The 16,676-nt window shown below is 37.5% G+C and overlaps 1 protein-coding gene and 1 long non-coding RNA gene across 2 annotated transcripts; one reads left to right on the top strand and one right to left on the bottom strand.

The window, feature by feature from the left end:
* The first annotated feature begins 5,010 nt into the window (after positions 1-5,010).
* On the top strand, positions 5,011-7,483 carry LOC144421926 (uncharacterized). Its single transcript, XR_013475050.1, has 3 exons — positions 5,011-5,150; positions 6,325-6,355; positions 7,058-7,483. It is a non-coding gene; the product is annotated as an uncharacterized LOC144421926 (long non-coding RNA).
* A 77-nt stretch (positions 7,484-7,560) lies between these two features.
* On the bottom strand, positions 7,561-15,710 carry LOC120327117 (persulfide dioxygenase ETHE1, mitochondrial-like). The gene is made up of 6 exons (XM_078111521.1): positions 15,662-15,710; positions 14,563-14,711; positions 12,674-12,803; positions 11,893-11,982; positions 10,836-10,952; positions 7,561-9,907 (listed from the first exon to the last, which is right to left on the bottom strand). Exons 2-6 carry the CDS (start codon positions 14,596-14,598, stop codon positions 9,861-9,863), a joined length of 420 nt encoding a protein of 139 aa, XP_077967647.1. The 5' UTR covers positions 14,599-14,711; positions 15,662-15,710; the 3' UTR covers positions 7,561-9,860.
* Between the last annotated feature and the right edge of the window lie 966 nt (positions 15,711-16,676).

Consider the following 16,676-nt stretch of genomic DNA (forward strand, 5'->3'; position numbering starts at 1 on the left):
ATCCGGGTGCCCATAATGTCCTAAAAAAATTTAAAATTGTAAAGGAAATTTATTGATATCATATATTGCTTTGACCCTCACAAATGTACTAAATGAAGTAAAAATACTTGAACAATTACTGATTAAAAAACAACAAATCTGATTAAGATATATTGAGTATGACTTCATAACAAAATTGGAAATGTAAACGGACTTTATGGACACCCTATATATCGATTACCCACTGTTCGGAAACTTTTCGATTTAGTATTTCAAGTTATTACATCCGCCGTGGAGTGATGTACATGCGCATTCAACGAGACTAGATCTTCAGCTTACATTGCCAACGGGGCTGGGATCGACGCTCTAACTACGGATCCTATGAAGAGGTTAGTTACGGAATTAATCAAATAATTACACAATGAATAAAAACAACTTACTTAGCAATTAATGTTTCTGATTAAATTTAAATTACTTCATTTCTTGACCCATATGCGTTTATTGCTTCTTTGGACAGTTACAAAATTAGATAATTGTCAGTATTTTAATAGGTAAACGAATTAACTCACGGAGCCCCTGGGATTCTCTCACGGAGTCAGGGGCTTGAATGCCTATGCGACTAATTAATAGATCTTCGCTTAGTAGGGACATTAAAAAGCGCTCAATTTCATACCGTCGTTAATAGCGATGATTGTAGCATTAATATGAATCAGTGGCTACCAATCTTTCAGCTCTCGTGGCCCGCTTCCGGAGGGTTTCAGCACCCATGATCCCGATGTATATTATTCCAGTTGTATTTATATTGTTATTATGATCGTATGATTCCAAATTCCATTATGTTCAAACAATTCGTGCTCAAAAATGTGAAAACTCATTGTGAAATAACCTTATAAAGCAATGAAACTGGAAAAAACGGGGAGTTAAAAGTAAATCAGTTTTGCGCCTAGCATTGAGGCCCCCTTTAAAAATGCTTTTTAGTCCCTTTGGGGGTCACGGGTCCCAGGTTGGGAACCGCTGATATAAAGCTCACAAGTTTTTTTTAACAGTATAAACCAAAGGCTAGAGTTTCTTTTCATCGTGGTGTCGAAAGAGAACACAAAGAGACTAACAATTCAGTGGTTTGGGGATTTGAACTGTGTTTGGATCGTTTTACTTCTGTCGCACAAGAATAATTCTGTTCCTTCATATCATACATGAGCAAACTACGCCCGCGGGTCAAATCCGGCCCGTTGGGTAATTCAATCTGACCCACCTGATGCTGCCACAACCAAACTAAAACCAAATTTTGATGTTTTAGCTTAAAATAACTCAAGGAATTTGTTGAAATTGCGTATGAATTTAGTTTGGACACGAGGTTTATTGTTTTCCACTTTTCATATTGTTCATAAAATGTAACTTTTAAATTCATACTTACATGGCCCGCCAGTCTAGATGGGCAAACTTTTTGGCCCCCGGTCCGGAAACTTTGCCCACCCCCACTTTATACGGTCATCTCTTGTAGAAGTAAGTACAAGATGTTTTTCACACTTTCAACAAAGATTGTACGAGCGCCACTAATACGTAGGAAGCGACGAGTTTTTAGAGGAAATGGGATTTTATAGTTTTGTATCGATTTATGACGGACTGTAAAATTAATATCAAACTTACAGGTTTTCTTAACAGCGTAAATCTATATCTGAGATACCATTTCATATGTGTATTACACGTTTCCCCAAACAGGGCTTCAGATAAGCATTCCCTGACATGGGCGTAGAGCCAGAGGACGGCTGAGCCCCTAACCCCCATTTTTCAACATTTTTTTAGATGCAATTTTGCGACATTTGCAGTGATACATAAATTATACGGGATTTTTGTTTTCCATTTTTGTAACACTGTTAGTGTTGTTCATAAAATATAACTTTTTACGACACACCACTTACATGGCCCGCCAGACTAGGTGGGCAAAATTTTTGGCCCCTGGTAAAAAAATATTGCCCATCTCTGCGGTCTAACCACTAAGGCAACGTTTACATCGCCATGTAAACAAAATTTAAAAATTATTTTATTTTATCGATAGATGCGATGACTGTAAAATTGATATAAAGTTTTCAAAACAACATACCAAAGGCTGACGTTCCTTTTCATCGTGATGTCGAAAGTGAACACAAACAGAATGACAATCCAGCGGTGTGGTGAGTAGAACCACTTCTTTCACTTCTGTCGCAAGAATAATTTTGTTCTTTCATACCAGACACGGGCAAAATACGGCCCGGTGGGTAATCTAATCTGGCCCACCTGATGCTGCCACAACCAACTAAATCCAAATTTTGATATTTTAGCTTAAAATAGCTCAAGGAATTTGTTGAAATTGCGATTAAATTTAGTTTTAGCACGAGGCTTATTGTTTCCCACCTTTGCTTTGTAACACTACAAATATTGTTCATAAAATATAATCTTGTACGTCACACTTGCATATCCCGCCGATCTAGTTTGGCAAAACTTTTGACCCCTTGTCCAGAAACATTGCCCATCCTTGCGATTCCAACCACCAAGGAGGCATCGCTTACATCGCCAAGTAAACAAAAGTTAAAAATCATTTTATTTCGTCGGTGGAAGCGATGTCTGTAAAATTTATATAAAGCTTTCTAAACATTATAAACTAAAGGCTAGCGTTCCTTTTCATCGTAATGTCAAAAGTGAACACAAACAGAATGACAATTCAGCGGTGTGGTGAGTAGAACCACTGTGTTTGAATTGTTTCACTTCTGTCGCAAGGAAACACCTGTCTATATTATTTCCTATAGCTTTCAGACGCCTAGCTGAGTTTTATTTAGTTTTTCTGTGTACACAACGAAAAAAAAAATTAGCGAAAACCAGAGCGCCGCGGGAAAGGCATGAGAAGAGTTATAAAGGCACCGGGCAATACAGCTAGAGATTTAACAACGACAATAGTTAAGATAAAAACGCAGGTCAGAAATCCGGGAAAAGGGTCAAAATGAGACATAAAAGGGCGCTCCAGAGATGTGTTTGTACTAATATGGAGGTAACTAATTTTATTCGCCTACTCTACATCAAGTTGTGTAAAGGGACTAAAGCCTGTGGGCAAGGGGTATATCCAGTTGGCTATCACAGGCAGTCCCGAACTAAAATAAGGAAAATCGAAATAAAATTATGGCCTAACCCTAACCTGGTACACATACTACGGGAGTGCCCATAAAAGCATTATGCGTGTTCTGCCAATAGTATTTAATAAATGATTACCAAAAGAAGGTGGCGAGGCCTCAACTTAAAGTGGAAAGAGGACTGATACATAAGTTGCACGCGAACACGCCAAGAGCTGTGTATGACTTATAGATAGCTGAAGCAATTTATGCCAATACGGGCCATGAAGGATAGAACTTTATATCGAAGGTCTCACGGTAAAAACAATGCGTGATTTACCATTAGGCAAGGTGGGATGAACATTATACGAGCCATGTAGAATATGATTTTAAATTGATTCCGACACATCGGCAGGCTACTTTTGCAAGCATAGGTTCCTATTAGAGGTAAGATCATGCCCAAAAATTCCAGGCCTACCCGGGCCCGTGAATATTAAACCCGACCCGAGCCCGACTAAACAACTGGATTTGCAGGCCCTAGTCCGGAGAAAACCCGAAATTTCATATTTTATTTAGGAGTTCTTCGAATTCCACACATAGATTTAGTATATATTTTTTATAAACATATATTTATTTTTAAAAAAAAGTCAGCGATAGAGAAGCCCGACCTGACCCGAACGTAATGATTGACATTTCAGAACCAAATTTCGGGTCGGGTCGGGTCGGGCTCGGCTTCGGATCTTAGTTCTAGTTCCTATATGCGCTATCAGCGGAGCATCTGAGGACCAGGTGAGACGAAGGGGGTAGCCATTATTCAAAAAGTGTATATGAGGCTGACCGTAACACGTGACGTCATGATACTCATTTAAAAAAAGGCGTGTCGCACTTCTCACCAATATCACAACAGTGAATATGAACATGATAGATATAATATGCTGCACAATGACTTTTGAATTGCATATCGTCACGCTAATAACCGAATTGCGTAAGTCATTTTTAGCAGTTTTGAGAAAAACGTGAAAAACTTCCTAATGATATTGCTATGCCATTGAGAGTCAATAATTTGCCATAGTTCAATTTTTTGAATGTAGCCGGATTTAAGTTAATTTGTATGACGCAGTCATATGACCTCATAATGGCGCAATGTGACTTAGGCAGAAATGTGATTTGGGAACATACGCATTTTGCAACTTGACTATGTGCACCAGTCCTGAAAACCAAACAATCCAAAAACGAATGTAATTCTTAGTATCTACGATGTCTAATCCTCAAAATAGCTAATCTGTTTCAATTACATTATTTTTTATGTTTAAAAATATATATTTCATCACTATACCACGCTCTGCACACCCATCGAAATAAGACTAAGATTAAATTTAAAGAATAAAACATCAATGTACCCTTATGTAGTAGCCAACCAAGGTGAATTGGACGCAGACAGTGAATATTACAAGTGCACGCCTTCCTATACTGTAGTATATATTCAAATTTATAAGCGCTAAACTAGAATCTGAGATGCAAAAACTCGAAAATCCTTCGCCGAGGTTATTTTGTCTTTGTGACGTCACAATAGTTCTGCGTTAACAATGATAATTCATTATGACGAAACAATTGAACAAATTTGCATGTCATACAAAATCTCAATTTTTATGGGTTTCGGAATTCCTAAAATAAAATCTGAGTTAACAGACAGGTGCGCAGCATTACATAAATACCTATTTTATTAAAAAATCGAAACCGACAAAAATGACTTACGCAATTCGATTATTAGCGTGACGATAAGGTGGTACGTTTATTCCTGTTACAGCATCCTTGCAATATACGCATACGTATCGAATAACGCAAAGACATTAGGGAAGGGTTGAGAGTTAGTCTCGCGTTGCCTCTACTGATAATGATAGATTTCTATGTCGAAATGATGCCATAATATATCTGCCTTTTTTCTAGATATCAGTATAAATTAGTGTTGTTAAAAGTTGTAAATTCGGTACTTACAAACGGAAGAAATTTCATTTCCATTTATGACGGAAGAGATGCAGCTCTACTCATCGACAGTAGTACTGATTTTCCTGATTACTCAAACAATATCTGGTAAGTGTAATCCTATCAAAATATCGGAATCCTATCAAAATATCGGAATCTAATGGTTTTCAACTAAATCGGAAAAGATTGGTCAATTGAACCTGTTTTGTAGTCCAAACTTCTTAAAATACCTTTGCCAGGATCTATCAAGAATAGAATACAATTTACATATTTATCCCGGGGGAGAAGAAAGCCGATAAGACGACTTTGATCGTATGGCGAACCACGGCCTCTCGTCCGGCTACCAGTCAATGCCGGGTATGGGATTAGTCAGCCAGTTACTTGTTTTCAGATGCATGGACTCGATGGCAGAGAAAGCCGCAACCGACCAGCGGTCACGTGAAACACCCTATGCCATATGGTGACGAGGAATCCAGCAATTCTCTCGCACATACCCATCCCCGCATGTGATTCGAACCTGCGAACCCACGCAAAGTAATCAGAGGTGCGGAGGCAAGCGTATTCCTGATATATATACATAACACGATGCGCCACACCGCAGAGCCTCAAGAACGTGCCTTTGGTTGAACGAGTGTGATTTTAAAATGGGCCGGATTTGTTCATTCAAAAATAAAACATGTATAGGGTGTCCATAAAGTCTTAAAATTTTACAAAATTGCAAAGGAAATTTATCGATACCATAAACTGTTTTGGCCCTCACAGATGTATTAAATAAAGTAAAAATACAATTACTGATTAAAAAACAATAAACCCGGTTAAGATAGGCAATGAGAACTGACTTCATAACAAAATTGAAATTGTAAAGGGACTTTATGGACACACACTTCTTATATATATATATATATAAGAAATGTCATAAAAAAATTTCTTTTCTGTCAATTTAGAATGATTTTAAGATAATTTTGAGGAAGCAAACATATGAGTTCCGCATTTGACCGCATGTGTCGAGTTCTTGTTTTGAGCGAATGTGTAGGACATCGTATTGAAAGACATATTTAATAAGCGGAATAAAAGTTTACTATTAAAGTCAATCAAACAGACAGAGCACATGCTCAACATATCAGACAGTTCCTTTACAGCTGAATGAACAGTATTTATACTAGTGAATATTGGGGCATGCAATGAAATAATGACATGATAATAATGATTACCGTAAACAAAAACATAAAATTCATGGAAAACTATTGAACTACTAATATACTATATATATTTTTTTTCACAGCTCATGGATGCTTCTACGACACAGATCGGGGGTGAGTTGTTCAATAATTTCAACAAATAATAAAGTATGCCTTGTAAGGTTAAGTAACTGCGACTTATTACTTATCGATTTTATTATCACTTATCGACTTTAATAAGTATGTTGATAGGTATTTGTCTGTTAGATGCACGCGATATCTCACGAAAGTGAGATTGGATCTGCTGCAAATTTTGCATGTGCATTCATCATATTTCGGACCAGAAGCATATTGATTTTTGGCGAATTATGTCGTATAGTTAGCGAGTTATTAATTAATCAATGAGGAGACACAAGGTGTCACTATAGAGTAATAGCGCTGTTTTGGGGATCACCTAACTTTTGATCGATAAGTCTTCGGCCTCTGACCGATATTCTCGTTTTATTCTTTTGATTGAAACGCATTGAAAGCGTAACTAGGTATTCTTAGAGAAAACCGGGACCTTTAAAGTTACATCAATAATCCTCTCCCATCACTAATATACGAATACTCACACTCACTAATGAAAGTATTTTGTTTATGAGTCCCATTCATCTTTATCCATACATTCACCATCATTTGTTTTTTGCTTGCTGTGTTGTTTTGGACTGCGTAAAACCCTTCGAAATTACAAATTAAAACAACTCTAACATCCAAAACAAAAAGGGTTTCGCTGATTAAAACGAACTAGTTCGCGTGAATCCGCCGAATACCACCACCTTTTTCTTCATCTTACAGACAAGGGCAGATAGGAGGTGGCTCACTTGCGCTGATCCTGACGGTCATTGCGATAATCATCGGGACTGCATACTACTACAAACAATGTTGTTTTGCTCCACCAATCAAAGTCGATCCTCATGACGTCATCACTTAAATGACGTAAAATGTAGATGACGAAGTGTGTTTAATTTTTTTCATTTTTGAGTGTACTAATCAAATATCTTGACGTCATCAGTTAAGCGACGTAATGTGTAATGACAGTGTGTTCTTTTTTTTCATTTTTGAGTATACTAATTAAAATATCATGCCGTGACGTCATAAGTAAATGACACAGTGTGAAAATTTTCTTCATTTTTTTCTTCTCTCTTAGTAATTTTGTATACTAATGAATTATCAGTTTGTTTTCAATTCCATTCTTGTTCCGTGTTTCTCCTTTCCCCCAATGAATACGAAAATCTTATTCTATCTAGCATTCGTTTATTCTAACATACCCAACGAACCCTAGATGATTTCTGGTGAAACACAATATATTTTTATATATTTATATGTATCGAACAAAAATATACAAATTATACCAAATAGTTGAAATAAGTGCCTGCTTAATATTAAAATACAAATGAAGAAATGTCAGTAAACTGGTGTGCATAAAAGTTAAGCTTTACTAGAGGGAACTTTGTATCCAAAAAATTTAGAAAAGTAATAAATGTTTAGGCTGGATAGTTAGTCACCTACACTTGGGTTTGGGTTCACTCACTGTGCTAAGAGTTAGGTATGCACTATGCCAGGGGTGGGCAGGTTTCTGGACCAGAAGACAAAAATTTTGCCCATCAAGACAGACGGGCCGTGTAAGTGTTATTTTATGAAGAATAGTTACAGTGTTACAAAAGCAAAATTGGAAAACAATGAGCCTCATGCCAAAACTAAATTTAATCGCTATTTCAATAAATCCTTGTGCTATTTTTCCAGATGAAATATTAAAATTTGGTTGTGGCTGCATCAGGCGGGCCCGATTGAGTTATCCGTAGTTTGCATATAATAAAACTATGGCTATCCATACAAAACAAAAACACCAGAGAGTTAAAATATAGTACCCAGAGGGAAGGGTGCTTAATAGTAACTCTTTTAAAAAAAAGTTAAATGTAGCGCTGTGCTAGTAGTTTGAATCCCCTGTGTGAAGTTAATATATACAAAACAATGCCACCATATCAAAAACCAAGTTCATCAGAATTCTGAACTCCATAATGCAGGTACTGAGTAAGGGGTAAGTTTTTACACTCAACCATATATGGTTATACAGGTGTCCATGAAGTCATTTTACAGTTTCAATTTTGTTATGAAGTCAGTCCTCGATATATAACCAAGGTTGAATACATCAAGGGGCCAAAACAATATATGGATAGTATTGATGTACGGTGAGTCCTCGACTTACGACGCAGTTCCGTTCCTGAGACTCGGTGTAGCCCGAATTTCAGTGTAAGTCGGAACATTATACTGTACAGTGCATGAATTATATCTCCTTTGACATTTTGAAAAATTTCAAGAATTTATGGACACCATATACAACAGAAATCTTAATATTAGAAAGAGGTAGGAAGTAACTGACAGGGGGTTGCTAATATGGTTACTATTAGGCCATTGATCACTCTGTTAGGCTGTGCAGGTCATGAGCCCCATGTTAATTATGTAAAAATCAGCAAAAAAAAATATCGGAAAAAAGAGGTTTTGCATAATATGTATAATGTGAAGGCTCAAAACTCTTACATTTAACTTTACCAATTTTATTTTGTAACACTTCGCTCGATTAACGCCAGCCATTTCAAGATTTGATGTGACTTTCCAGATTTCAGTTTTGGATAATGAATTTGAATCCGAAGCTACCGCTTCAAGGTTGAAATCACAAAATGCCTCAAACCTAATTGAAGTGTAATAATAAATGAACAGTCTCTGAGCTGAACCAGAGAGATCAAGTTGTCTAAACATTAAACAATGTTTGTCAAAAGCAGGGGTGAGCAAGGTTTTTGGATCGGGGGCCAAAAATTTCGCCCACCTAGGCTGCCGGGCTATATGTAAGTGTGTGTAAAACGTTACAATTATGAATAATATTTACATTGTTACAAAAGCATAGGTGAAAAACAATAATCCTTGTGCCAAAATGAATTTAATTGCAATCTCAACAATTTCCTTGAGGTATTTTTAGCTAAAACATCAAAATTTGATTTTAGTTTGCTTATGGCAGCATCAGGCGGGCCAGAATGAATTACCCAACAGGCCGTAGTTTGCTCATGTCAGGGTGAGAGCCTTCAAATAAAAAAATTTGAACTTGTAAAATTTTGAACTTGTACAAGTACATACATATTAAAAACAAAAACGCACAATAACGGTTTTTCACTGTTTTTAAGCGTTTTAGCAGGGTTATTGGTGTTTTTTGACGGGTTTTCACTGTTTTTAAGCGTTTTAGCAGGGTTCTTGGTGTTTTTTGACAGTTTTTCACTGTTTTTAACCGTTTTAGCAGGGTTCTTGGTGTTTTTTGACGGTTTTTCACTGTTTTTAGTCGTTTTAGCAAGGTTATTGGTGTTTTTTGAAGGTTTTTCACTGTATTTGGGCATTTTAGCAGGGTTATTGGTGTTTTTTGACGGTTTTTCACTGTTTTTAAGCGTTTTAGCGGGGTTATTGGTGTTTTTTGACGGTTTTTCACTGTTTTTAAGCGTTTTAGCAGGGTTCTTGGTGTTTTTTGACGATTTTTCACTGTTTTTGGGCGTTTTAGCAGGGTTATTGGTGTTTTTTGACGATTTTTCACTTAGCGAAGAAGGTAGTTGGCATACTACGGGTCGAATATTCCACAGACAAGGTTGGCTGGAACAGCTTTATCTGAGAAAACAAGAAAGCATTGCTTGAATAGGATAGGATTTTACATATTTATCCCGGGGGAGAGGAAAGACGATAAGACGGCTTAATCATATGGCGAACCATGGCCTCTCAGGCGGTTACCAGTCCAGGAGGGTATGAGATTAGTTCGTCAGGTATTTGTTTTCGGAAGCATGGAATATATGGGTCAAATTTCAGTATCAAATTAAAACAGCAAATTATGAAGCCTAGGTTGAAGCCTGTGAAGCTTATAAAAGTAAATCAAATGAAAGCATCTTGGTCATCTTGTGCATGTGCAACTTCGATTGCTAAGAATTATAATTCATCCTATCGGTTTGGATCCTGTAGGGCAGCAGTTCTCATCCTGGGGCCCTCGGCCCCCTAGGGGGGCCACAGAGCAGTTGGAGGGGGGGGTCACAATGCTGGGCCCAAATCTGATTCCACTTTTCATGTTACAAGAAATTTCCCTGTTCTTCCCAGTTTACTGCTCGACAAGGTTATTTCACAAGATGTTTTTCGCTTTTTCATGCGTGGATTGATTGAACATAATCTCATAATCTCTCCTTTATCCAGTAAAAATATGAAAATCTTCAGCTCAGCAGTGTGACTCATTGTGCTAAGCGTTAGGAATACGCTCGCCGCCACACCTCTGATTACCCTGCGTGGGTTCGCAGGTCCTAATCCCATGTAGGGTTAATTATGTGCGAGAGGATTGCTGGACTCCTCGCCGCCGTAGGGTGGTTCACGTAACCGCTGGTCGGTTACGGCTTCATCCACCATCAAGTCCATGCATCCGAAAACAAATAACTGGCTAACTAATCCCATACATGACATGTACTGGTAACCGAATGAGAGGCCGTGGTTCGTCATATGATTAGGCTGTTTTATCGGCTTTTCTCTCCCCCAGGATAGATTTGATACATCGACTCACCAATAAACTTGGGAGGAGAGAGATTAAGATTGTTCATTATTTCAACAAATTTTTCTTTTGTTTGTGTTAAACGTGGATTAAACTTCTTCTCTTCTTCAACTGTGGTTAACGTACGACCTGAGAAAGAGGGACATTAATTACGGTAAGTATAGATTCCAACAAAATTTGATAGTACATTGTTTTAATTACTGATTTTAACATTCCGGTCTATTTTGAGCAGTGGGTCCTAACCTTTTATGGGTAATAGTCCCTTTCTGAGACTTTTAGCTCTCATGGCCTTCCCCCCTGTTTATTATTCCAGTGGAATTTATAGAGTAATTTTGATTGGTAGATTCCAAATCCAAATATGATCAAACACTTCATGCTCAACAGAGTATGAACACATTGTGAAATCAACTTATCATGCAATGAAACTGACTAGAAACTGACTTTTCTTGTCAAGGGGAAAAGCGAAATCAGTTTTCCACCTAGCACTATGGCCCTCTTCCAACTGCTTTATGGCCCCCCATGCCCTCAGTAACCGCTGACCTAAAGGTTTTTGGAACTCCTTTTTCAGCATGAAGTCATGAAATTACCTTATAAGAATAAGACTTGAATCTAGAAGACAGAGTCAAACTCAATCCGCGGCAAGATCTGGCCCGTTGGGCAAATCAATCTGGCCCGACTAACGCTGCTACAACTGGACTAAAACCAAATTTCGATGTTTTAGCTAACAATAGCTTAAGGAATTTGTTGATATTTCGATTAAATTTAGTTTTGGCACAAGGCTTATTGTTCTCATCTTTTGCTTTTGTAACACTGTGTTCCAGGAACCCTTAGATCAGCAGTTCCCAACCGGGGCCGCCTGGGGGGCCACAAAGCAATTGGGAGAGGGCCACAGTGCTAGTGTTCATGAAATGTAACTTTTAACGTCACACTTACATGGCCCGCCAGTCTAAGTCGGCCAAATTTGGCTCCTGGTCCTAAAACTTTGTCCACTCCTCATTTAGAATATCCAAAATATACAAACAACTGTGATGATAATCACTCCCACAAAATATTATTTCAAAAATTTTACCTTTATAATCATGAGCTGTGTACAATTTGAAATTGTCTGGCATAGTGAATATTTGTGAATGGACAGAATCATACAGACGAGATGCATTTCCTGTGAAAAGGGTCAAAGGTCATTTGAACAGCTTGATTGGAAAATCGCATCATTTTGGGTTTGACAAAAATGAGCAAGTTGACTGTATTTGATTTTTATTCATTTTGATACAAATATACCGCGGAAAAACTTGGGGGGTGCCTTTCATAGCGGTTAGGAAGGCAAAAATTAGTAATTAAACAATCCATTATTGTTGAAGAAATAACAAGCAAGCGGCATCTTGCAACATAAGAAATGGTACTAGGAGTGTGATACAAAATACCTAAGCAATTGTCCAAAATATAGGTAGAGTGTAGTTTAGTACCAGTACTTACAGTGGTCAAGACATGATCATTTTTGCATATGTTATTCCTAACCCACACCTGACTACACCATTCAAAAATTAAGTCACTACAACGTCACAATAGTGTCATAAAGCTAGCCAAAATTTAGCTACAATCTGTCTAAAATGGTATTTGCGCTAACGATAACGAACTCACTAACGCCAAAGATCTCTCTCATATCGGGATCGTCACGACGAGAAATAGCTTGCTTGACTTCGATCAATCGCCTGCTCGTTTTGGACAACCATCCGTATGTATACTTTGGCGGGCTTTGTTACGTCACTGTGAGGTGGGGGTTAGGTGCAGGTTGTTGCGCCGCCCCCATTGGAAGTTATTGTGGTACGAAACTACACGAAACCCCAAAATACCTTGCTGGAAGTCAGTCCTCCCACATCCTCTAATCATGAGAGCATCCCCTGTAAAAGCCATCTCGTGTTCATAGCAAACATATGTCATACATCCGTGTGTGTGTCCAGGAGTGCTGCGGCCTTCGAGGGTCTGAGAAATGAGTATAATATAATGAGGAACAAGGGTGCCAGTATTAGTTTTCGGCGTCTCCATTCACCCTGGAATGCGATTTATTATATATCCTCCAATTTGTGTATATTATAGTTCGTATTTTAAGCATGGTGAAAAATAAATTACTGATTACTGAATATGCGTGTGTTTGAGCATGTGTGTGCCCAGTGTGAGCGTATGTATGCATGTTTATGTGTATGCATGTGAGTTTATACAAAAATGTATGTATGTATGTATTGCTTGTGTGTGTGTGTGCTTCTGCCTTTGAGAGTGTGAAAAATGGTAATCTGGGAGGTTTATACACGGAATTATGTATGTGTGAGTGTATGTATGTGTGTGGTTGTAACTTGTAAGTGTATCTATGTGTGTGTGTGTGTGGGGGGAGGGGTTTATACAGAAATGTATGTAAATATGTGTTGCTTGTGTGTGTGTGTGTTTATTTGTATGTTAGTGTATGTATGTTATGTATGTGTTTGAAAGTGTGAGTGTGTATCACTGTGTATTTATGTTTGAGAGTTTCAAGATAGGCGAAGAAAGGAATGTATCAAAAATGTGGCAAAACTATTCGAGCTATTTAGAATTTAGTCCGGTTTAGAACGGTGTGTGTATGCATATGTATTTGTGTATGTATGTGTAAGTGTTTGCATGTGTATCTATGTGTGTGTGTGTGTGTGCTTTAGCCTTTGAGTGTATGAAAAATGGCAATCCTGGGAGTTTTATACACAGATTTATGTGTGTGTGTATGTATATATATGTGTGATTGTATGAATGTGTGTGGTTGTATGTGTATCTATGTGTGTGGGTGTATGTATGTTTGAGAGTTTCAAGATAGGCGAAGAAAGGAATGTATTAAAAAATGTGACAAAACTATTCGAACTATTCCAGAATTTAGTCCGGTTTAAAACGGTGTGTGTATGCATATGTATTTGTGTATGTATGTGTAAGTGTTTGCATGTGTATCTATGTGTGTGTGTGTTTATTCAGAAATGTATGTATACATGTGTTGCTTGTGTGTGTGTGTGCTTCAGCTATTAGGTGTATGAAAAATGGTAATCCTGGGAGTGTTTTACACGGAATTATGTATGTGTGTATGTATACATATGTGTGAGTGAATGAATGTGTGTGGTTGTATGTGTATCTATGTGTGTGGGTGTATGTATGTTATTTATGTGTTTGAAAGTGTGAGTGTGTATTTATGTTTGAGAGTTTCAAGATAGGCGAAGAAAGGAATGTATTAAAAATGTGGCAAAACTATTCGAACTATTCCAGAATTTAGTCCGGTTTAGAACGGTGTGTGTATGCATATGTATTTGTGTATGTATGTGTGGATGTGAGTATATGTATGCATGTTCATATGCGTGTTTGTATGTATATCTATGTGTGCATGTGTGAGTTTATACAGAAATGGGCACTCCAGAATGCTCCAGTATGTGCACCAATATGGAGGGAACTAATTTAGCTTGACTACTTCAAATCAAGAGTTGTATAAAGGGACTGAAACCTATGGGCAGGGGTACATCCGTGTGACTAACACTTGTCAAGTAATAGAACTAAAATAGAGAAAATCGGAATAAAATTATGCCCTAACCCACTACAACAGTACCGTGTGTATGTATGTTTGTGAGTGTATGTACATAGTAAGTGCCCAATGGAGAGTTTCAAAATAGACAGAGGAAGGAATGTGTCAGAAATGTGACAAAACTATTTCAGAATTCAGTCCAAATCAAACTTTTCAAACCTGATTTCCAAATGTTAATTTATCTCCATGATCCATACAAACATCAGCTTTCCCTCCAGAATGTTTCCCAAGGACAGATTTACATCCAGGAAAGTTTTCTTTTAATTTTCCAGTTCCAGTGATATGGTCAGCATGTACATGTGTATTCACTGAAACAAGATAGAAAATGATTTATTTTCAAATATTTCATTACATATAAGTGCATATTGCAGTGAGAATAAATAAACAAACAATAGTCATAAAATATAGTCGGAAGGAGGCGAGCAATACTTCAAGGTCAAGAAGGTCAACCGCTCAAATGCTCAAATATATGAAAGTCTTCAGCAAACCCCTCACACCTAATTATCCCAAACGATACTTAGAACTGTTTATCCAAGAAGGTGTGATGAAGAGCATGTTCCTGACGCCTGGTATGATGCGAGAATCGCTGGGAAAAGATATGCATCATCCAAAAACAAGAGAGCAATTCTCAAATATACGAGCACAACAGTCGCACACTGATATGGTACTGAGAAGCCATAGAGCAGAGGCTCCCAAACTTTATTGGTCGCGGGCCAACATTTGAATCAGAGGGATGTTTGCAGGCCGGATGAGTGTAGCACACGAAAGTGCGTGACAATGACATGTCTAAGCTCTTATGGTTCATAACTAAAAAACTGCCCTTTGTAATCCGCTTTAATTGAATTGTTACGATAAACACATCTTAAAGTGTAATAATGGCGTAACACTTGGCGCTATCTAGAATGCAAAAAGGTGAAACAAAATCTGTTGCACACTATTTCACTCAAGCTAGGCGGGCCATTTTAAATTGTTATGTGGGTCGGATTGGCCCACGGGCTGCAGTTCGTGATCCCCTGCCTCAGAGCATCAAGTTTGTTGGAAAGATCACTAGACAGAGTAAAAAGGTTTCTTCTTTAATTAGGATAAAAACAGTAAAATTTTGAATAAAGTTTCAGACATGACTGTAAGCAATGTTTTATATATGTTTGAGTGAAAACTGCTGTACTTTGTAATTGTAATATACATGGCAAGTCTTAAGCAAGGAGGAAACTGCAGCAATATTATCAACCTGACTAAATAAATAATGAATTTTACTCACGCCCATATTTTAGGTTCAGATTTAGTTCTTTGATCAAGGTTGTATCTCGTTCAACCTAGAATATTAATTAGAATTAGAAGACAATGAATTGAACCTTATTTGGTTATCATGCTCTCCTTGACACTTCCATAGTATGTTTACCAGGTTAGGGTTAGGCCATAATTTTATTCCAATTTTCCTTATTTTAGTTCTATTATGAGTTCGGGGACTGTCTTTGTTAGCCAAGTGAATATACACCCATAGGTTTCAGTCCGTTTACACAACTTGTTGTAAAATAGACAAACAAAATTGGTTACTTCCATATTGGCATACACACTTCTTGAGCGCCCTGCTTCGTCAATATATATAATAGGTCACTTAGACAGATCTGTGATTTATCGCTGAAAATACGCCCTATACATAAACGAATTGGAAGAAATATAAAAAAAAAAAACGCACATCCGGGTGGAGGGAGGCGCCAATACTGATTAACGAGCAGCGGGCCCCTTGTGAAAAACTAATAGAACATGATAAATAGAATAAAATCAAACTAAAAAAATATGCTATTCGAAAAAAACAATAGGTAAGTTGAGGCTAGTTGGTATAAAGCAAGCAGTCATCGATTCAACAAAAAAGTAGACTCCTAGCACTACAGTCTATATTTAACCATGGAAACAAAATAATGATGCTTATAATAAATAAATTATAATTGAATTATTATTAAATTATTATTCCGATGAATTTGAATATTCAATCCATACATCTTTAGATAATCATAATATTATGAACCAATCTCAGAGCTCCAGAAGTATGTGTACCAAGATGGCGCATATCTTGAACATAGTATGTGTACCAGGTTAGGGTTCAGGTTGTGTGTCATCTTGGTGCACATACTTCTGGAGCGCCCCAATCTCTCACCAACTCAATCACTGGGTCAATGATCACAGCTTCTCTCGTCTCAGGACATCCCAGTAAGTAGGTGTAAGTGCATGTCTCTCTATCAAACAACTGAAAAAGAAAATATAGTTGTAAGCAG

The sequence above is a fragment of the Styela clava genome, chromosome 4 (genome assembly GCF_964204865.1).
Source record: "Styela clava chromosome 4, kaStyClav1.hap1.2, whole genome shotgun sequence".
Taxonomy (NCBI): domain Eukaryota; kingdom Metazoa; phylum Chordata; class Ascidiacea; order Stolidobranchia; family Styelidae; genus Styela; species Styela clava.